The sequence below is a fragment of the Muntiacus reevesi genome, chromosome 16 (assembly GCF_963930625.1).
Source record: "Muntiacus reevesi chromosome 16, mMunRee1.1, whole genome shotgun sequence".
NCBI lineage: Eukaryota > Metazoa > Chordata > Mammalia > Artiodactyla > Cervidae > Muntiacus > Muntiacus reevesi.
This window is the reverse complement of record NC_089264.1, coordinates 38,096,200-38,119,075: the sequence shown is the minus strand read 5'-3', so window position 1 is coordinate 38,119,075 and position 22,876 is coordinate 38,096,200. Positions and strand designations below refer to the sequence as shown.

The 22,876-nt window shown below is 36.3% G+C and overlaps 1 protein-coding gene across 2 annotated transcripts in view; it reads right to left on the bottom strand.

Moving 5' to 3' along the window:
* SLIT2 (slit guidance ligand 2) overlaps positions 1-22,876 on the bottom strand; it is a 387,270-nt gene that overhangs the window by 107,614 nt on the left and 256,780 nt on the right. For both annotated transcript variants that reach the window (XM_065907114.1, XM_065907115.1), the window contains exon 9: positions 20,360-20,498. In XM_065907114.1, the coding sequence (XP_065763186.1) occupies positions 20,360-20,498 (139 nt within the window). The remainder of the gene's footprint in view (positions 1-20,359; positions 20,499-22,876) is intronic.

Below are 22,876 nucleotides of genomic sequence, written 5' to 3'. Positions count from 1 at the left end.
AAATCTTGAATTTTAAATCTGTAAGTACTACAGATATTTTTGGTAACACTCTCTGGACTCTGTCAATCCATTATGTGAATATTTCATGTGAAAACCACTGCAGGAAAGTGCATTTAAACACAACTGAAGTATTTTTACGATACACTAAAATCTGCAAGTTGAAAATAACCCTCTAACTTTATCTACTCCATACTTCTGCGATCAAAGTAAGACAAGATTTTACCAATCTAGTTATGAAAGACACAAAATAGTATATTCCGTAGGGTGTTTTGGTAAATATTTTAGTCCATTAAAAATGCTGTTTCTCAGCCTCCTGTCTACCTGTACAAATATCCTCAAGTGCACTTCCAGCCCCTTCTCTGACTTCTGCTCTGCATCCCAGAGAGCTGATTCCTGTGAACCGCGGAGTCCGGGCTGAAGCCCTGGCTTTTGTGAGACTCGGGCAGGGCGGGACACTGAAGGTGGGAGGAAGGGAGAAGTCAAAGGATTCTCCCCTTTTCTGCTCACGGGGGGTCAGCAGGGGTCTCACTTCCTTTATTTTCGCTCCTGCTAAGGAGCTCCTGACTTCACTCCTGACTTTGTATACTAGCTTCTCCTTAGTTCTGTACAGCCCTGGGGGTGGAAGCAGCTTTCTAACCTCTGTGTCACTGTCTACAGCTGTTTGACTCATTCATCATACTAATCCCATCTGCTGAAATACCTGGCATAAGTTCCATTCTTTCATCTGAATTAAAAAATATGTACACATATACATACGCATATACATTTATATTGGCAGGTAGATGCTTTACCATTAGTGACACCTAGGAAGTCCATTAGCATATTTACATATAAATAGAATATACATATATAGACAATTTATAGGCTATATATGTATCATATACAGCAATTCATTTTTACTGAATGTTGGTAATACTTCGGCATTTATATGTATTACAAACATTTTTTTAATGAACATCAGATCAAAACATTTCTAGGAGGCTAAGTCAAATTTCTTAAATTTTGTTCTTTCCTGATTCCAAATCCGTTAATACAATACCACATTTTCTGCGACAGTCTCAGGGTTCACCCTCTGACCTCTTCGTCCCTACACGCAATGGGCTTTCTCAATCTCTGCTGCTCTTAAACTCACTGTAGCACTTGATATTGTGAACAATCCTTTCCCTGGGATGTGACACTGTATGTTGCTTATTCTTGGTCTGCTTTTTTCTCTTTTTAATTTATGGCTTCACTTTCTAGTCCTCTAAAGTGAATTATTCCCCAAGTTTCTGTCCTTTTCCTCTCTCACACAAAAGGAAAAATCTCTTCTCTGACCTGCAATGTTAATCATGAGTCTCCCCCTCCAAAAAGCAGAAGTCATTTTGTTCATATTAAAGACAAACTTAAGCTTAAACTATTTATGAAATATATAAATGAGTTGGGTGGAGAGGGAGGTGGGAGGGGGGATCGGGATGGGGAATACGTGTAACTCTATGGCTGATTCATGTCAATGTATGACAAAACCCACTGAAATGTTGTGAAGTAATTAGCCTCCAACTAATAAAATAAAATTAAAAAAAAAAAAAGAAAATTAAAATCACTCATAATACATCACTCAGATCAGTGAATTTTACTTGTTTTTCTGCATATATATTTATTTTATATCATTGAAATTTTACTGTATAGAGAATTGTGAGTTGAATCCTTTACACTAAATATAATACCATCTATGTTTTCCTAATCACCAAAAGTTTGGGAAGACCTTATTTTTTAGGCTTTCTTGACGACTGTCAAAATGGTCCATAGTTTCTTAATGATTCTTTATTGTTAGCCATTGAAATTAATAATAATTTTACATTATTATTAATAATATTCAGTTATTTTAAGATGACTAGTGTGCGGCCTTTTTTTGAAGCCTTCCTTTACTTTCTTTGGTATGGTTAATTGTATCTTTCTCTCTACTCAAGAGTATTTTCTTTAAACTCCTCTGCTCTTTTCTGACTGTATTAATTTTTCACATATCCCTCTTCTACCAGGCTGTTAGCTCCCAAGGGGCCGATTTACCCTAGAAGAAAACAAATAAATCCTATGAATAAAATAAGGATTTGGCACCTGGATTATTTATCTAGGTCTTAAGAAAGGGTTACTATCTTCAAAAGCCCTAAGCATAGCAAAGGCTACTTTAACAATTTCACTGTTACATTTATTGATTACAACTTTATGAATTGATGGCTTAGTGACATATTTTTTTTGTGATCCATTCTTGTAGTTGGATTTTGAGTAGTTTAAAATGTCATAAATGAAATATAATAAAAACAAGCTATAGATGGAATACTATTGATTAAAGGACTTTCTTCAAATCTAGGTCAATGAAACATCATTTCAGTTTGTAAAAGATTTCTCAACATAATGTGATAATGAGAAAAAATAAAAATTCTTAGTGTCTAGTATAATATTTTTCTTTTAACAGTCATGCAAAACCAGATCATGCAATTACTTTTTGTAAATATAATTTCAGCTTCTTAAAAATAAGGAATCAGCAATTATTCATTCATTCAATCTACTAATATTTAATGACTACTCAGGGCAACATTACATAATTGGAGTTCATTAGTGATTGAAATTATAGATATGTTTATACCCTCCTCATGACATTTTATTAACAAAATGTCCAATTTTACAGTTCCATTTCCAACTATTTGTTCAATGAAAGCTTTTTTAAAACTGTGCTATTCAGTACTAAGATTTCTGAAATGCCAATATTAACCACAAATATGGCCAAACAAATTCTATCACTTATCATAACTAAAAAGCTTCTTCACATATTTAGAATTTTTAAAATTAAATAACGAATTCAAAAATTCATTTCTTATTTTAAAGTCTCAGAACCTAGAATACTTATAATAATCCCTAATTGTTCTAATGGCATTCAAATATATTTTATCGTAACTTGGTTTGTGTTGAATCTGCAATTAATTTCATTGATAACTATTCCTGCTAAAATACAATACAATAAGACATAATGAGTGAGGCTATTTATTTTTTTAGAAAATATATGCTCAAAAATTTATAAAATGAAAAGAATTCAAGATGAAATAATATTTAACTTTATATGCAAAATAGTAACTTAAATATAATGTAGCAATGCTGCATATATTATTCCATATTGCAAAGTGCCATGACTTACTTTCACATGGCAATCCATTTCATTTATAAGATAAGCAACAGAAAGCTGAACTATGCTCTTCTGTATTTATCTATTTATTTCTAACTTGTTCCAAAAAAAAGTATTTGAAACGAAACTTATATGTTCATTTACATTGACTCAGCAGCTAATTGGTTTTTATGGCACTGTCTAGCAATCCACTAAGGCACAACGTAATTGCCTTCTTCATTCAAGGAGACAGATTCTCATGCAGGGAAATATTCTACCACTGATAGATGTCAACCAGTAAATATTAAAATACTTAAAAATGTCTATTTTTTGTCTTCAGTTGACAAAATAATATGTACTTCCTGTAAACTTTTAGGTCCTTAGGATAAATAAGTTTTGTGTTTTATTATAAGGACTTCATAATATATTTGACAAATGACAAACAACACACATCTCAAAAATTGCCCTTTTTCTTCAAATAAGAGGTAAGGATTAAAACCAGATTATAAAAAATAAGGAAGAAAAATTAGAGTTTTCAGGTGAAGGTTAAAAAAAAAAGTAAATGAAATTTACTTTGCTATTCTCTAATCTTCTACTTTAATAGCAGAGAATCTGTTGAATTTTATAGAGTACAAATTTAAATCCATTGTTCCATGAAGAATCTGATTAAAAACATTCCAGTGTTACAAAAACAGATAGTGTAAGGGCTGAGATATATTTGCATGCTAAAGATAAAATCCACCATAATTAACAGCCTTGAAATGCTAGCCCTTCATAAAAAGAAAACTCAATATTTTGAATTTCAAAGTAAAAATAGATTTAGAAAACTGAAAAAGAGAGGGAGAAAGTTTTATAAATCCTATTTGATAAATGAAACCTTTTTCATATTAAAAAAGCCAGAACCTTTTACTCCACACAATGTATGTGAATAATTCCAAAACATTTCATCCCTGGGTATAAGTATATCTGAAATCAATTTGCTGTTACACTTCATCAAAACCAGAAGGGAGTTTTAGTAAGAAGTTAAATTTTAGTTAGAAGACAATTTTCTAACTACTCTAATCAAAATATTCACAAGTATGCTTAACCAGTGAAGACCTTTCCTCCCTATTCCTATATATCTTTTTCCCTTGCTCTCTATTGCTTTTTTAAAAAATATGTTTTCACACATTTAGAGTTCCTAAAGAATAAACAGCTACCAAAATACATCACATTCTGGTGTCTATTTCAAAGATGGTAGAAAATAGGAAATTATTAGTAAATCTCTCTGCTGTACCATTATGGACACTTGGAACATGGAAATCATATGCAGGTATAGCTGGGCTCTATGACACATAAATACTCTACTACAGTTACTAATGAACAGATCTTATATCAGGAAAGTGTAAAACATATACTGTAATTGGGTGATTAAAAATTCCAACTAGTTCCAAAGACATTTACACTGAATTAAACAACATTAGTTTATTTTAAATGACACTTTCAGCTCACTAGCTTTCAATATCCAAGCATTAGTTTCAATAAATTATTTTGACAAACTATAAAAAATGACATCCACATGCCAAAGCTGAAATGGCTCTCCCCAAGAGGCATTTATGTTTTGTGTATGTATAGACATAAAGATTAAAAACATGTAGCTCAGTGAGTAAAAGTGTGAACTTTATATAGGCTTGGGTTAAATTTAGAACCTGCCACTGATTAGCTCTGTGGACCTTGCAAAAGTTACTGTTGGTTGCTCTGTGTCTCAGTTTCTCTTTCTGAAAAATAAGAAAATAAACCCTGCCATAAATGTTTTGGTATAAATTATGAGATGTAGAAAACATATATGGTGTATTTTTCCAGTTCCAAAAATAGTGGGAAAAGTAAAAATGAGGATATATATGTGTATATATGTAACATATAACATATGGCATTATATAATATCTATAGCAAATATTAGTTACACATAAACACACAGATTATATAAAGGAATAAATCTGATACATGGCTTGATCTCTAATGTGAAATAAATATTTATGGTTCAAAACACATTTTTAAACAAGTTAGCAAGACAGGTTTTTTTTTGCAGATAACTCAAAACTGTATATTAAAGACCTACACTCATGCATCATTCTTATGGAGGCTGAAAAAGCAATACAAATGGTTGCTGTTTCCATGATCAACATGATTAAAAAAGAGCACTTATTCTAATTTGAAAACTGAGAAACTCAAAAAAGGTTTTTACACCACCAGTAAAGTATGAGTTTGGACTCATTGTTTCTGTAACATACAGCCCAGATGCCGATTATACATGGCAATAAAACTGACAGTTCTTTGCATTTTCCCCATCTGCTTTCAACGTAAATGGCAAAAACAGCTGCCAAAGAATAGAACAGATTTAATGGGGTGAAGGCTGGGGTTGCAGAATGACTTTAGCTTCTGAGTCATGGACTACTCAGTAGACAAACATTCTCATCATAGGTAATGTCAGCCCTGCATTTGTAAAAGAGGAAGCAGTAATATTATTTTGCCATCAGAGATCCTCTTGCCTGTTACACAGTAATTCTAAATAAGTACTTTATATTTTGGGGATATTACTTCTAACTTTAGCAGTAAATGCACGCCATTGAAATCTTTTATATGTCTCTACATAAAATAACCCAAGATTATTTTAGACTAGAATATTATTACTGTTATGTAATTGTGGTTACCAGAACTTTTTATGTTTAATAAATATCTTTAACAGCTGAGTGAATATTGGCCTCTAGAGGGACATACTTCACATATAGCTGGCACTTTTGCCTTAAGACTATGTCCATCCTAATTGATTATCAACAATTCCTATTTTGGGATGACTTGTTCCTGAAAACTGTCCACTTCCTTAATCTTATTTTATTTCCTGTAATGTCATTCTGGGTATATTTCCCTCAGTGCAAATTTAATTGATGTTTTCACAGTAAAAATAACTCTTTTCCATTTGGTCTTTAAGCATCTAAAGTAAAACAAAAATGTGTGCTTGAGTTCCTATTGACCTCATATTTCAGGCAATGACATTCTGAATGAGCGTTAAAATTTTTATGTATTTATATGGACACATACTCAAATGCAAACAAAAGTGCACTCAATACACAGAACCACATAATTCAGATTTAAAGGGAAAAATGGGCTAAGACACGTGACTCACCAATTTCAGGGTTACAGAGTACAGATTCATAATGTCAGTAGCAATCAGTTTTCATATATAAATTCTCCCTCACAATCCAAGAAAGACAAACAGAAGTTTTGCTGCTTTGTTTTCCATTAATAACTAAAATCATTTGGATGCTTAATGTAAGTTAGGCATTGAACTAAGTCTCCTATTTGGTAATAATTTTAGCTTTATAAACATTAAGCAAATTACCTTTAATGGCAAAATTCAATGAATATAGATAGCAACTAGCCTTCTGCCCGATGCCTGCACAGAATTATTGCCCAAGTCATCTGTTATCTTTCCCTTAAAGTTCAGGTAACACTATGATCACTGGTAGAATTTGAACTATAAAAGATTCAGCTTACTTTTTCAGGCTGGTTATATGACCATCAATCAAGAACTTAATTCTTTAAAGGAATGACAATTTTATTCACCTGAGAATGAATAATACTTTGTGCCCCGGCTGTCTTCATTTTTATGTTAAAGTCTACACAGGTTTTATTCATATCTGATGGGTCTTCATTGCTTTCCTGTGGAAGTTTCTAGTGACTCAACCATAACAGCACTTGAGTCACTTTTTGGAATAACTTCTCCCTACTATCTGCTGCTAAGCCTGTCTTTATGATACCGTCTATAGACTCTTAGTATCAAAAGTGGATTCTCTACTCCATGTCAGAGTGATTTTTCTAACTAACATAGCAAATCATACTACAATGTCAAATTTTCCCTTCTATTCTATTGTCATCAGGACAGTGATTTTTCAAGATTAGGCTTTCACTGTATGTTCTAACCACTAAAACTGTTTTAATTTCCCGAAAACATACAACTCTTTCACTTTTCTGGGTCTTTGTATATACTCTTTCCACTCTCTAGAAAACCCCTGATCTCTCTGCTTGCAAAACACATCCTCATACATGAAGACTCTTTGAGTCTCCCAGGAAAATCAAGATATTCCTTTCTCTGTCTTCCCATGCATATGTATTTTATTATTTATCATGTAGCTTTTAAAATTTTTGTTGTATAAAACTTAAATTCTCTATGTTTTAAACATTTTGAAAGCTGCAACTGTGACCTCTCATCTGTAATGCCTGATACAAAGTAGGCACTCAAAAATAGTGTTGATTATGCAGTATCTGAAAAAAAGCTTACATTTCCACATGTCATTCTCTGTTGCAATAATATTCATCAGACACCTTGGAATTTTTAAGGGAAACCAGTTGGAGCATCTGCTTTTACCCCTCTAGCCATTTGAATACTTCTTTTTCACTAATCCATTTATAATTTTATCACACTCATTTTCATATATTATCTAACATTACAAATGTTATTCTGAATGAATATACAAATTCATTCTTCTACACTTTTCTCTTATGAAAGCCATTGTGGCTTTCTGCTTGAATGATCAAACAACAACAATAGAAGAACATAAAAGGTATGTGTATATATGCATGTAACATATACTTTATAGATATAAATTTTTGTGAAATTAGGTACAAATAAGAAACAAATCAATATATCGAAAAGGCAACACACAGAATGGGAGAAATATTTGCAAATCATATATAATAGGGATTAATATCCTAAATATATAAAGAATTCACACAACTCAGTCGCAAAAAAGCAAGTAACCAAAATAATGAATGACCAAACAAACTGAACAGACATTGTTCCAAAGGTAACATATAAATGTGGTGAGTAGCTACATGAAGACGTGCTTGACATCACTTATCATTAGAGAAATGCAAATGAAGACCAGTGAGGTATCACCTCACACCAGTTAGGATGGCTATTATGAAAAAGATAAGAGAAAAAAATTGTTGGCAAATATGTGGAAAAAGGGAAACTCTATGCACCATCGGTGAGAATGAAACCGTGATGGCAAATAGTAGGCTGTGCTGTGCTTAGTCGCTCAGTTGTGTCCGATGTCTGCGACCCCACGGACTGCAGCCCGCCAGGCTCCTCTGTCCATGGAGATTCACCTGAGCCACCAAGGAAGCCCAAGAATACTGGAGTGGGTTGCCATGTCCTCCTCCAAGGGATCTTCCCGACCCAGAAATTGAACTGAGGTCTCCTGCATTGCAGGCAGATTCTTTACCAGCTGAGCTACCAGGGAAGCCCCCAAACAACTACAATACGCTCCAGCAATCCCACTCTTAGGCATATACCTGAAGGAACCGAAATCATTATCTCTAAGCAGTATTTGCATCTCCATGTTTTTGCAGCTTTATTCACTAAAGGCAAATTATGGAAACAACTGAAATGTACTATGATGGATGAATGGATAAAGGAACTGTGGTATGTACACCACAGAATCACAGTCAATAAAAGAAAGGGAATACTGTCATTTGAGACAATATGGATAAACCAGGAGGGCATAATCTTATAAAGTAAGGCAAACAGATAAGTACAAATACTGTATGCTTTCACTTATATGTGGAACCAAAAAAAAAAAAAAAAAGAAAAGATGATTTCACAAAATAGAATAGTGATTGGCAGAGGCTAGTGGTTGGGGAGGTGTATGTCAACAGGTACAAATTTTCAGTTATAAGAAGAATAAACTCTGAGAGTCTAATATACAGCATCGTAACTACAGTTAATATATTTCAAATACTGTATACTTGAAAACTGCTCACAGTAGAACTTAAGCATTCTCACAAAAAGACACAAAAAGATTTAACTATGTGAGGCAATGAATGTGTTAATTATCTTGATCTTTGTAATCACCACACAATAAATAATTATATCAAATCATCATGATGTACCCTTTGAATATATACAATTGTATTTCTCAATTATTCCTTATGAAAATTGTTGAAAAGGAAGTAAATTGAGGGAAATTGATGCAAATAATTTTCTTATCATGAACCTATGCTCTTAATTAGAGATACCAATGGAACATTTCAAGCAAAGATGGGCTCAATAAAGGACAGAAATGGTATGGACCTAACAGAAGCAGAAGATATTAAGAAGAGGTGGCAAGAATACACAGAAGAACTGTACAAAAAAGATCTTCATCACCCAGATAATCACAATGGTGTGATCACTCACCTAGAGCCAGACATTCTGGAATGTGAAGTCAAGTGGGCCTTAGAAAGCATCACTATGAACAAACCTAATGGAGGTGATGGAATTCCAGTTGAGCTATTTCAAATCCTGAAAGATGATGCTGTGAAAGTGCTGCACTCAACATGCCAGCAAATTTAGAAAATTCAGCAGTGGCCACAGGACTGGAAAAGGTCAGTTTTCATTCCAATCCCAAAGAAAGGCAATGCCAAGGAATACTCAAACTACTGCACAATTGCATTCATCTCACACGCTAGTAAAGTAATGCTCAAAATTCTCCAAGCCAGGCTTCAGCAATACGTGAACTGTGATCTTCCAGATGTTCAAGCTGGTTTTAGAAAAGGCAAGGGAACCAGAGATCAAATTGCCAACATCAGCTGGATCTTTGAAAAAGCAAGAGAGTTCCATAAAAACATCTATTTCTGCTTTATTGACTATGCCAAAGCCTTTGACTGTGTGGATCACAATAAACTATGAAAAACTCTGAAAGAGATGGGAATACCAGACCACCTGACCTGCCTCTTGAGAAACCTGTATGCAGGTCAGGAAGCAACAGTTAGAACTGGACATGGAACAACAGATTGGTTCCAAATAGAAAAAGGAGTACGTCAAGGCTGTATATTGTCATCCTGCCTATTTAACTCATATGCAGAGTACATCATGAGAAACGCTGGGCTGGAAGAAGCACAAACTGGAATCAAGATTGCCAGGAGAAATATCAATAATCTCAGATATGCAGATGACACTACCCTTATGGCAGAAAGTGAAGAGGAACTAAAAATCTTCTTGATGAAAGTGAAAGAGGAGAGTGAAAAAGTTGGCTTAAAGCTCAACATCCAGAAAACTAAGATCATGGCATCTGGTCCCATCACTTCATGGCAAATGGATGGGGAAACAGTGGAAACAGTGTCAGACTTTATTTTCTTGGGCTCCAAAATCACTGTAGATGGTGATTGCAACCATGAAATTAAAAGATGCTTACTCCTTTGAAGGAAAGTTATGACCAACCCAGACAGCATATTAAAAAGCAGAGATGCTATTTTGCCAACAAAGGTACATCTAGTCAAGGCTATGGTTTTTCCAGTGTCATGTATGGATTGAGAGTTGGACTGTGAAGAAAGCTGAGTGCCGAAGAACTGATGCTTTTGAACAGTGGTGTTGAAGAAGACTCTTGAGAGTCCCTTGGACTGCAAGGAGATCCAACCAGTCCATCCTAAAGGAGATCAGTCCTGGGTGTTCATTGGAAGGACTGATGTTGAAGCTTAAACTCCAGTACTTTGGTCACCTGATACAAAGAACTGACTCATTGGAAAAGACCCGGATGCTGGGAGGGATTGGGGGCAGGAGAAGGGGATAACAGAGGATGAGATGGCTGGATGGCATCACTGACTGGATGGACATGAGTTTGGGTAAACTCCGGGAGTTGGTGATGGACAGGGAGGCCCGGGTGCTGCAATTCACGGGGTCGCAGAGTCGGACACAACTGAGCGACTGAACTGAACTGATGCTCTTAATAAAAATGAATTTTCTTTACAAAGATGATTACTCTTCTATTTAACTCAATAGCAATTAGTGATATCAAGATAATGAAGATATGCATATAAAATTGAGAATTTTGCCATGATAAAGATGAAAACACTCCAAAGATTATTAGTGAACTCAATGGTCTCTGGAACTATAGATATAGTTTAATCTATAAATGTATTTTACCAAATTTATCTTATACTATTTTGCTGTGGAACTATCAAAATTGCTGTACGGATTACACTAAGCATGGCTATTGATAACTAAGAATTAAGTAAGATGTTTGTTCTGAGGAAACACAATGGTGATCTTTATTTTGTATATTGAACAAAATGCTCTCTGCATTCTGTAGGAAGTGAAATTACTATATATTTTTCTAAACTCCTAATTTATAATGGAATCATGATATGAAAACTTCAGACAGAGATTTATTCAATATTGTCTAAATAATAAAAGGAAAAAGTGAAAGTGAAAGTTGCTCAGTCATGTCCGACTCTTTGCGACCCCGTGGAATAGACCATGGTATTCTCCAGACCAGAATACTGGAGTGAGTAGTTGTTCTTTCTCCAGCGGATCTTCCCAACCCAAGGATCCTGCACTGCAGCTGGATTCTTTACCAGCTGAGCCACCAGGGAAACCTTGAAAGTCAAGGTAATTTACATGTGCTATAAAAATTAGTCAAACTACATATTATATTTATTTTTAAAATTTATGTTCAAAATCTGCATAATTAAAAGAAAATGAAACAATTACACAGCATGACAGCTATCCTGTGAGCTATTCCTGAATACACGTTAAAGTAAAAAAGTCATGCTTGATTTCATGAGTACTTGTGTCTTTCCTAATAAGCTAATATACAATAGACTATTTAAAAACATACTGATCAAACCTAATTTATATATCCCCACCATGGTGGCTCAGACCGTGAAGAATCCACCTGCAATGAAGGAGACTTGGGTTTGATCCCTAGGTCGGGAAGATCCTATGGAGAAGGGAATGGCTACCCACTCTAGTATTACTGCCTGCAGAATTCTATGGACAAAGGAGCCTGGTGGACTACAGTTCATGGGGTTGCAAAGAGTCAGACTCGACTGAGCGACTAAAGCATTCACTTATCACCAAGAGAAACTCAAATAACTTTGAAATATGCAGATTCAAAAGTTGACAAATACAATTTAATTGAAATAAGGATTCAAAATTTTGGAAGGGGCAAATGCAAAAATAGCATGTCGTAGGGTTAAACACAAGAAGAGTGCCTAAACAGAAATGGGGGACAAAGATACATTTTTAAAATCAGATATTCAATGCCAAACATGCAGTTTATAATCAGATACAGCATTCAAGAGTCATTCTAACTTTCATTTCTTTATAAATATGCAAGCAAGTGATCCAGAGGAAACAAAAGGAAAAAAATGTACTCCTAAACTTCATATCCAACCTCCAACATTGTGAATCTCTTTGAAAGTCTTCTTTACTACTAGCTGAGTAAAAGCAGTGCAGTGAGCTTATATCACAAAATGAGTTCCCTTTCCATTTTACTCAATGTGTGTTTAATTGCTTAGTTATGTCCTACTCTTTGCAACCCTTTGGACTGTAGCCCTCCAGGTTCCTCTGTCCATGAGATTTTTCAGGCATGAATACTGGAGTGGGTTGCCATTTCCCACATCCCAAACAAGCACTATAACTTGAGAATTTGCAACACATCTTAGAAAACACTAGACAACCCTCGTAAGACCTGACCTGAGCAGAATTTCCCTTCCCAAAATTTGAACACAAATTTGAACAAAATTTGAAGATCAGAGAAGATCCCTGATCAGGGACTTCAGACAAATTAAAAGACAAATTGTATGGCTCCCAACTTTGGAGGCTTGGAAAATGCAACCAAGATTAAAAACAGTAAGAACTAAGAGTGAACAAGACATACTAAATTGTCACAACCTAGGTCTAAATGTCCTCTGTGATTTATGGAATTTCTGTACAATGGTTTGGATAGGTGATATGCCACAGAAAATCTATAGCTGGATTGAAGAGAACTAAATGTCTACTTTATAGCAATCTATCACATGGCATTCAAAATATTATACCTCAAGATTTAAGAAATTAATTCAGAGGATTTGATATACAGAGAATCAATTTGCTATTAATGATTTTGGTGCCATGGGTCAGACCATCTATAGACTTGCCTGAGGTTTTCCATCAGTATGAAAACAAGGTGCTCAACCAGCAGAGTTCAAAGCAGCAAAGTACTGGACAGCTTCTGGGGCAGCAACAACTTTCTTCTAAATCTAATTCTACCGGATATTCCACATTCTATTTTCCCTCATTTATCTTCACTAGTTGATTCTCCTTCATCACACTTTCTTTTATTATGAAGAATAGAGGCTTGGAGGCTCTCCTGAGCTCGTGTCTTAGATCACCCACTCATCCCCAATACTGTTCTTCTTCCCACTTAACTGTGTTAAGTTTGGGGACAAAAGTGGTGAAGAAAAAAGATATGGTCCCGCCCTCGTTAAGCTTGCAGTCTAAGAAGGTATTTTGACATTAACCAGAATATCGAATTAAGTTGTGATAACTTCTATACAGACAAAATCTAGGGAGATATGAGATTATTTAATAGAGGCTAGGAAAGAAGACAACAGTTCTAGACATAAAGTAATACAAATACAATTCCTATACCTTCACGCCTTGTCTCTCTGTTTCTTCCCTTCATATGTAAGGTTCTTAAAGTGTCCTGTTTTCTGATATTTGCCTCTTCTGATTTTTTTTCAATCATCCCTTTTACGATATTCCGACAAGCTAAGCCACATCTACCTTTTTTGGCAGTTGGAGAGAAGATGGAACATGGGTTTTGGAGCCAAATAAATCTAAGGCTGAGGCAGTTTAGTCACTTCACAATTGAATAACTTTTTTTTTTTTCTTTTTAAACAAGATTTCTTAATTATTTTGAGCCTGGTCTATTTTCTTTCCTTTTTGTTTGGTCTCACCACACAGCATGCAGGATCTTACTCACAAATCCCTGCAGTGGAAGCACAGATTCTTAACCACTGGACCACTAGGGAAGTCCAGAGCTGGTCTTTTTAAAATACCAAGATGAAGTTGTCAGCTTTCAAGGGATTAGAAATGTCTGATAACTAGCAAAAAAAGAAAAAAAAGAAATTCTACTGATAATGTATGGTAAAAATCCAGATTGAAAACATTATATGAAAAATATGAAAGGGGTTTATGTTCAGTTCATTATGTATTAAAAATATGGAACCCATAACAAATTTTAAAGAAGATGTTGCCCAGCTTTATTTCTACATTTATGAATCTTGCTGATTCTTTAATAAAAAATAAAAGAGTAATAAAATAAATGAGTCACTAAGCTACTAACTTGTGCCACTATAAAGAATGGTAATGGGGTATTTTGTTGGAGTTGAAGATCAATGGGATTTATTACCAGATGCTCTACTGATAGAGCTGATAATGTAATAATCAGAGAAGTAAAATTCACCTAGAGCTTTGCATGTTTCCATCTCTCCTTTATTATAGCTTTACCTGATACACCATCTCCTCAACATAGACAAACTCAATGGGACATATATTTAGTGTAACTTTCAGCTGCTAATTTCCATCATCATACAAAAATCTATAGAGCATGCAACTGTAAGGAAAGCTCTATGACAAAAAGCAGACTACATGAGATAAACTATTTGAAATGTTCCCTGTTCCTTTCAGTCTGTTACATCACAACTCACTCCTCTTTTCTGTCGGCAACAGTATTTTCTTCTCCTTTCCTGGGATCAGGATTTGAGCAGTTTCCTTCTAGGTCCAGAACACTCTTGCTCCCACATACATCTTAACTCACACTCTCATGACTGTGTGTTAGTCACTCAGTCATGTCTGACTCTTTGTGGCCCCATGGACTGTAGACCATCAGGCACTGTCCATGGAATTCTCCAGGTAAGAATACTGGAACGAGTACCTATTCTCTTGTCCAGGGGATCTCCCAACCACAGGGATTGAACCTGGTCTACTGCATTGCAGGCAGATTTTTTTTACCATTTGAGCCACCGGGGAAGCCCCTCATGACTCTCTAAACTCATTCCTACTCTCTGATTTTCTAAGGACTGCCTATTTCTGTACCTCAAAATAAATTCAAGTATTCCCTTTACAGTGGCAACTGTCTTCTTAAAAAAATCCCTTCTCGAATCAATATTGTCAAAATGGCTATTCTACCCAAAGCAATCTATAGATTCAATGCAACCCCTATCAAGCTACCAACGCTATTTTTCACAGAACTAGAACAAATAATTTCACAATTTGTATGGAAATACAAAAAACCTCGAATAGCCAAAGTAATCTTGAGAAAGAAGAATGGAACTGGAGGAATCAACCTGCCTGACTTCAGACTCTACTACAAAGCCACAGTCATCAAGACAGTATGGTACTGGCACAAAGACAGAAATATAGATCAATGGAACAGAACAGAAAGCCCAGAGATAAATCCACGAACCTATGGACACCTTATCTTCGACAAAGGAGGGAAGGATATACAATGGAAAAAAGACAACCTCTTTAACAAGTGGTGCTGGGAAAACTGATCAACCACTTGTAAAAGAATGAAACTAGAACACTTTCTAACACCATACACAAAAATAAACTCAAAATGAATTAAAGATCTAAATGTAAGACCAGAAACTATAAAACTCCTACAGTAGAACATAGGCAAAACACTCTCCGACATAAATCACAGCAAGATCTTCTATGACCCACCTCCCAGAATATTGGAAATAAAAGCAAAAATAAACAAATGGGACCTAATGAAAATCAAAAGCTTTTGCACAACAAAGGAAACTATAAGTAAGGTGAAAAGACAGCCCTCAGATTGGGAGAAAATAATAGCAAATGAGGAAACAGGCAAAGGATTAATCTCAAAAATATACAAGCAACTCCTGAAGCTCAATTCCAGAAAAATAAATAACCCAATCAAAAAATGGGCCAAAGAACTAAACAGACATTTCTCCAAAGAAGACATACAGATGGCTAACAAACACATGAAAAGATGCTCAACATCACTCATTATCAGAGAAATGCAAATCAAAACCACAATGAGGTACCATTACAAGCCAGTCAGGATGGCTGCTATCCAAAAGTCTACAAGCAATAAATGCTGGAGAGGGTGTGGAGAAAAGGGAACCCTCTTACACTGTTGGTGGGAATGCAAACTAGTGCAACCACTATGGAAAACAGTGTGGAGATTTCTTAAAAAACTGGAAATAGAACTGCCATATGACCCAGCAATACCACTTCTGGGCATACACACTGAGGAATCCAGATCTGAAAGAGACACGTGCACCCCGATGTTCATCGCAGCACTGTTTATAATAGCCAGGACATGGAAGCAACCTAGATGCCCATCAGCAGACGAATGGATAAGGAAGCTGTGGTACATATACACCATGGAATATTACTCAGCTGTTAAAAAGAATTCATTTGAATCAGTTCTAATGAGATGGATGAAACTGGAGCCCATTATACAGAGTGAAGTAAGCCAGAAAGATAAAGAACATTACAGCATACTAACACATATATACGGAATTTAGAAAGATGGTAACGATAACCCTATACACAAAACAGAAAAAGAGACACAGATGTACAGAACAGACTTTGAACTCTGTGGGAGAAGGTGATGGTGGGATGTTTCGAAAGAACAGCATGTATATTATCTATGGTGAAACAGATCACCAGCCCAGGTGGGATGCATGGGTCAAGTGCTCGGGCCTGGTGGGCTGGGAAGACCCAGAGGAATCGGGTGGAGAGGGAGGTGGGAGGGGGGGTCGGGATGGGGAATACGTGTAACTCTATGGCTGATTCATATCAATGTATGACAAAACCCACTGAAAAAAAAAAAAATCCCTTCTCAGCCAAACTCTTCAAACTACTCTATATCTGTTCTCTTCAACATTCATCACCTCTAATCTTTCTTAACACTCTGAAAAGCGACTCATTTGCCTATCATTCTATCTGAAACCCTTCAAGAGTGATATGGTCAAGTTTTGAGACTTATTCTCAGACCTCCTCTTGGTTCATCAGCTGGAGTATCTGACTCCGCAGATCATTTTTCCTAGAAGCCCCTTCCTCCTTTATCTATTGTGGCCATCTGCTCTTTTAATTAAGTTCTCTCAGGTTTCTCTTCTTTTTCTCCTGATGCCTTCAACTATCTACTTTGTTTTTTGCAATATCAGTTACTCCAAAGTCTTTGTCTAAAATCATGTCTTGCTCCAAATTATGATAGTCTTTATTATTATAGTATCTCTAAACACCTTATTGGATTTTCAGTATTGCACAGATTTTGCTTACCATCATCTTCCCTCCCAGTTTTGGTACTGCTCCTCAGTTTTTTTTATATACAATGTTATAATCACCATATCCATATTCCTCATACTTAAAATTTTGGCATCATCTCTGGTTCATTTTTCTCTGTTATTCTCTCATCTCATCAAATGCCAAATCCTATTAATTCTGCTTCTGCATGGGCTATCACATGTGCTTCCACATCATCATTCCAACTATTACTTCCTATCTCCTGATCTCATGACCTCTCCCCTTGACCAACACAATAGAAGCCTCAAGGCTGGTTTTCTCTTCTGCCAAACTGGCAGTACATAGATGTCAAATTAATCTCCTTGGAGATTCAAACTCCTGTGTTCGAACATATTCCAAAGAAAGATTTAGATCCTCATACTATCAAGCACCTCCATGAATTAGTTTCAACCTACCTTTTCAACTTTATCTTTTTCCTGAACTCTCCCAGATACCAAATACCCATCAAACTGAGTTCCTGTCTGGCAGTATTTTAGATTTCCATTCTTATTGCCTGTGCTCATAATGTTAATTGCTTCTGAAAACTTTCTCATCTTTGCAATTACATTCACTAATTATCCTTCAAGGCTTATCTCACACATTACCTCCTACATGAAGGCTTCAATAATCGAGGTATCACTCATTGAATGATTGCTATCTTCTAAGCACATGAGGGGGCTTCCCAGGTGGCGCTAGAGGTAGAGAACCATCTGACAAGGCACTGCACATAAGAGATGCAGGTTTGATCCCTGGGTCGGGACGATCCCCTGGAGGAGTGCATGGCAATCCACTCCAGTGTTCTTGCCTGGAGAATCCCACGGACAGAGCCTGGTGGGCTACAGTCCACAGTGTCACAGAGTCGGACACGGCTCTAGCACGCACGCACAAGCACATGAAGCCCTACATACGTTAATTCTTTCACTACAAACTAACAACAATGGTTAGCTCAGAGGTGGAGACAATCCTATGAAGGATACGTAGCTTGCCTAGAGCTTCATAGTTAGTAAAGGAAAGGCAGACTTCAGGTTCCAACTGAAGCTTTCAGGCTCTAGTTAACTACTATAGCCTGCTTTCCACTTTAGGTGCTCTGTAATAAATACCATGAACTTTAATTTCCCCTCTTTTACAATGTCTGTTACTTTGTACCTCATTTCACAGCTTTAAATTTGCATGCCACTTGACAGAGATCTTGGAGAATGCATGCTGCCCTTCCATAGTAAGTGCTTACTTATTAATGCTTGGCCTGAACAGACGGATACACAATTCCGTTACGTGAACACTTACTCTGTCTTTCTAATATTTACTCTGTCATATATTACATCTTCTAAGGTGAGAGGCTTTTGGTAATCTATGGCTGTAAAATTCGATGGAGATGTCTGTTTCGAGGCATTATTTTCCATGATGCTTCAACATGTACTTCTTACTCTAATCAAGCTCAACTGTGCAATTCCTAAAGCGAAATGCTCACCGCCACCTCTGCCCTTTGTCCCCAGTGCTCCTCCTTTGCAGAATGTCACTTGCACTTTCCAAGGCCCATAGTACTCTTCTTTTAATGTTAGTTAAAATATACAAATGTCCTTTGTGGCCAAGGTAGTGTTCCCTCAATTAAAAATTTGATGAAAATAATATTATGATGTGCAAATGTTTATTCTATTTCTGCGTCAAGCACTGCAAAGCTATAAGTACACTTTTAAGCACATATTAAATACTTTAAATTAATATTAGTGGGTCTTCTGAATTAAGATTATCCTCTGATAAAACAGGGCAGTTAATAGGTGAAAAAATAATGAACAGTTCTTGAAAATGACTTGATTTTTTTGGTGCTTGCTCTGGAGGCCTATCGGCTTCCCTAATGGCTCAGTGGTAAAGAATCTGCCTGCAATGCAGGAGCCCTGGCTCGATCCCTGGGTTGGAAAGAATCTCTGGAGGAGTGCATGGCAGCCCAGCCTAGTACTTTTGCTAGAGAATCCAATGGACAGAGGAGCCTGGCAGGCTACAGTCCATAGGGACGCACAGAGTCAGGCATAACTGAAGCAACTTAGCATGCACACAATATAAATCGGGGAGGCCATGGCACCCCACTCCAGTATTCTTGCCTGGAAAATCCCATGGACAGAGAAGCCTGGTGGGCTACAGTCCATGGGGTCACAGAGAGTCAGATACAACTGAGTTACTGAGCAGCAGCAGCCGCATGTAGGCCTATCACAAGGAGTTGTTCATATTTTATTATTTCAACCAAACATCAAAAATATTAAATTCAAATTTAGAGTTAACTATACACACACACACACACACACACACACACACACACACACCATAGACTAGATGGTTAAGAAGTGATTTCTTATTTAGTAGATATTAAGGTAAAGATTTTCCCTAATGCTCACGTCCCAAGATGATAAAAGCAGCCCACTTTATATCTTATGTGACCTTGTTTTTTATCCACATGACTTACATTTGGCAAGGACACAGAAATGAACCCAGCAGATGCATACAAAACAGGTATGAAATATTTTGTCAAAAGAACTTAACTTTTAATGAAGGCAGCCATTGGGTCAAATAAATGTTCACTAATTTAAAAATCTTACATATTTTGATTTGATCTTTTTTATACTATGTAGTAGATTCATACAACAATTCAAGTAAAACAGTGAAACAGGATTTTAAAATGTGATGTCATGAGGAGGGAGACACCATCTAGTTATCTTGTTTTATGATCTAGTACCCCACATTTTCTTTTACCGTCCCCCCACCATGCCCATTCCAAGTAGAAATGGACAAGGGCAGATCTCTGGATTCACCTGGAGGGACAAGGTACTCACATTCTTATTTTTCCTAAAGGGACTAATAACACTCTGAAGAAAAGGCAAAGTACTGTTTTTCCTTAAAATGCATTCCTTTTAATTCTATCCGAGCTAAAAAAAACAAAAAAAAGAAAGAAAGATATCCTAGCCACTTCAACAATATATTTAATTAAACAGAGTAAGGGTCAACACAATTTTGAAAGGAACATTTGTCTAAGCTGATCGATTAGATTGGCCTTTGAAATACCCAGATTCTCCTAAAGAAAATCAAGGCTTGGGTCACTGGGGAGGAGGGGATAAGAGGGAATTTGGGGCACATACATTTCTGTGATGGTCTCCGGCAGATTCGTGGGGATCTCAGTGAGACCTTTCCCACGGCAGTCTACGATGTTGTTGCTACAGGTACAAGCAGCTGGGCAGTGCAAGACACTGCAAGAAGGAGCCATAAATGACTGGTGACCTGAAAAAGAAACAAACAGAAGTTGTATTTTTTCCTGAATTTCTTAAGTGTGAAACATGTATACTTGGTTCAAATTAAAAGCATGTTACTGAACAGAAATGCATGTATTTAAATACCAGATCATATGATGACACTATGTTTCTAAAATATATTTTAGGAAGCATGCATTTATGTCTTGGGATCAACATAGGTAAAACAAATGAGATCTTTAAAACTACAAAAACGATAATTTTTAAAATTTGAAAGATTTAAGAGAAAGGTTAAATTCTGATTTGAAACTAGAATTCTATACAAAACTATTATGAATTTCAAAAAAGCAGCAATTTCAGATTAACATCTGTATTTCATTTCTAATAAGCTTAGATAGAGCTTGGTCTTGACTGAATTTAAGTAGCTTAACTTACTCTAACTTAAAGAAGGAAAGGAAAATAGCAAAACTTCCCTCTTGGGGAACATAACTGTTGATACTAAATAAGTAATCCTGTGCAGACAAGTATGGGGAAAATAAATGATGCTAAGTTTGAGTTCTAAGTAGGTTCAAAATTACTGCTTTTTTTGAAGTTGTGATAGTTGTATCATGTCATTCTGTTAGTTGTAATCTAGATGACTTTTTGACTTTGTATAGCTTAAAATGTTAGCCTAAGTGGTTACACACAGGTATATGTTTTTACTATCCAATACCGAAATTTTTCTGTTCAAACAGTAAACAACAGGCCATCAGGCATGTTGTACCAAATGGGCGTCTGTAAACGCCGGGTTTGTCCCTGCAGCAGGGCCAGCCCTCTCTGCTCTGCAGAGAAAGGGCCCGAGCGGAGGGATTCACAGGGAAGAAGCTGCTGGCTAATTACTAACCCGATCCCTCTCAACAAGTTCTCATACTTTACAAAAATAGCCTCAGTCTAAATAAGAAACGTCAACTTGCCTTCTTCCTCATCTAGAAAACAGGAAGGAAAAAGTAAAGAGAGAAAAAAGTGGTTAGTAACGAATTGTTAGTCATTTCCTTATTGAATTTTTTATAAAGCAATCAGACCTATTGACAACGTTCCATAACATTACATGAAAATTTGTTTGAGTTACAAGATGAGAAAACACATAAAATGATTGAAAAGGGAGCAATAAAATAGAATCCTGAACTAGCATGTCTTCTCACTCTGCCTTTAGGAAACTGCTATTTATGATGCTTTGAAAGTGAAAGAGATGTGGTCGCTCAGTCGTGTCCCACTCTTTGCGACCCCCTGGACTGTAGCGCACCAGGTTCCTCTGTCCATGGGATTCTCCCGGCAAGAACACTGCAGTGGGTTGTCATGCCTTTCTCCAGGGGATCTTCCTGACCCAGGGATCCAACCCAGGTCTCCTGTATTACAGGCAGATTTTTTACCATCTGAACCACCAGAGAAGCCTCTTATGATGCATTATAAACATAAATATTTTAAAATTGTGCTTTATTGTTATTTTGAACAAGCACTTCCAAAGCAGAAACAGTCCTATATTTATGAATTATATGTTAATATTCATGCAACATGTGTATGCATGTGTGGTAAGTCACTTCAGCTGTGTGACCTATGGACAGTAGCCTGTCAGGCTCCTCTGTCCATGGGATTCTCCAGGCAAGAACACTGGAGAGGGTTGCCATGCCCTCCTGCAGGGGATCTTCTCGACCCAGGGACTGAACCCTCATCTCTTACGTCTCTTGCAATGGCAGGCGGGTTCTTTACCACCAGTGCCACCTGGGAAGGCCCTTGTGCAACATATTAACATATAATTTATACGAACGGGGAATCAGACTGTGCAGGTTGAGGTCCTTGAGCTCAACTCTACCACCCTGCACAAGGTTACTTACCATCTCTTTTTCTTAGCATTTAAATCTCTAGTATAAAGATAATATTACATTTCTCTACAGATGTTATCAGGGAGGTAAATATACATGAAATACTAAACACACAGAAAGACATGAAAGCCACCTATTGATACTTTACATAACCTATGTCTTATTTTTGTTTTTAGATTTTTGTTACCGAAGCCAGTCATTGATCTCTTTTAGGAAGAACTGAACGACTAGTACATATGTATACATGAAAGTATTTTATCACTTTTCAACTATAGTTCTACTACTTTTTCAATTTTCCAGCCAGGGAATCCAATTCTTGTTTATCATTTTTCCAATGGTTAATATCAAAGTAAGAATGATCCTACTTAAAGGGAAAATCATGCGTAGCAAGCATAACTATGGTCTCAAAAGTTCTTATATTTCTCTTGGAGTGAAAACTTGAAAATCCTTCATCACAACTTAGATACAAGCCATCAGTAATCGCCAACCAGGCAGGACTGTCTTACAGCCTGTGACCAACATGGTGAACACAGAGGATTTCCATGGAGTG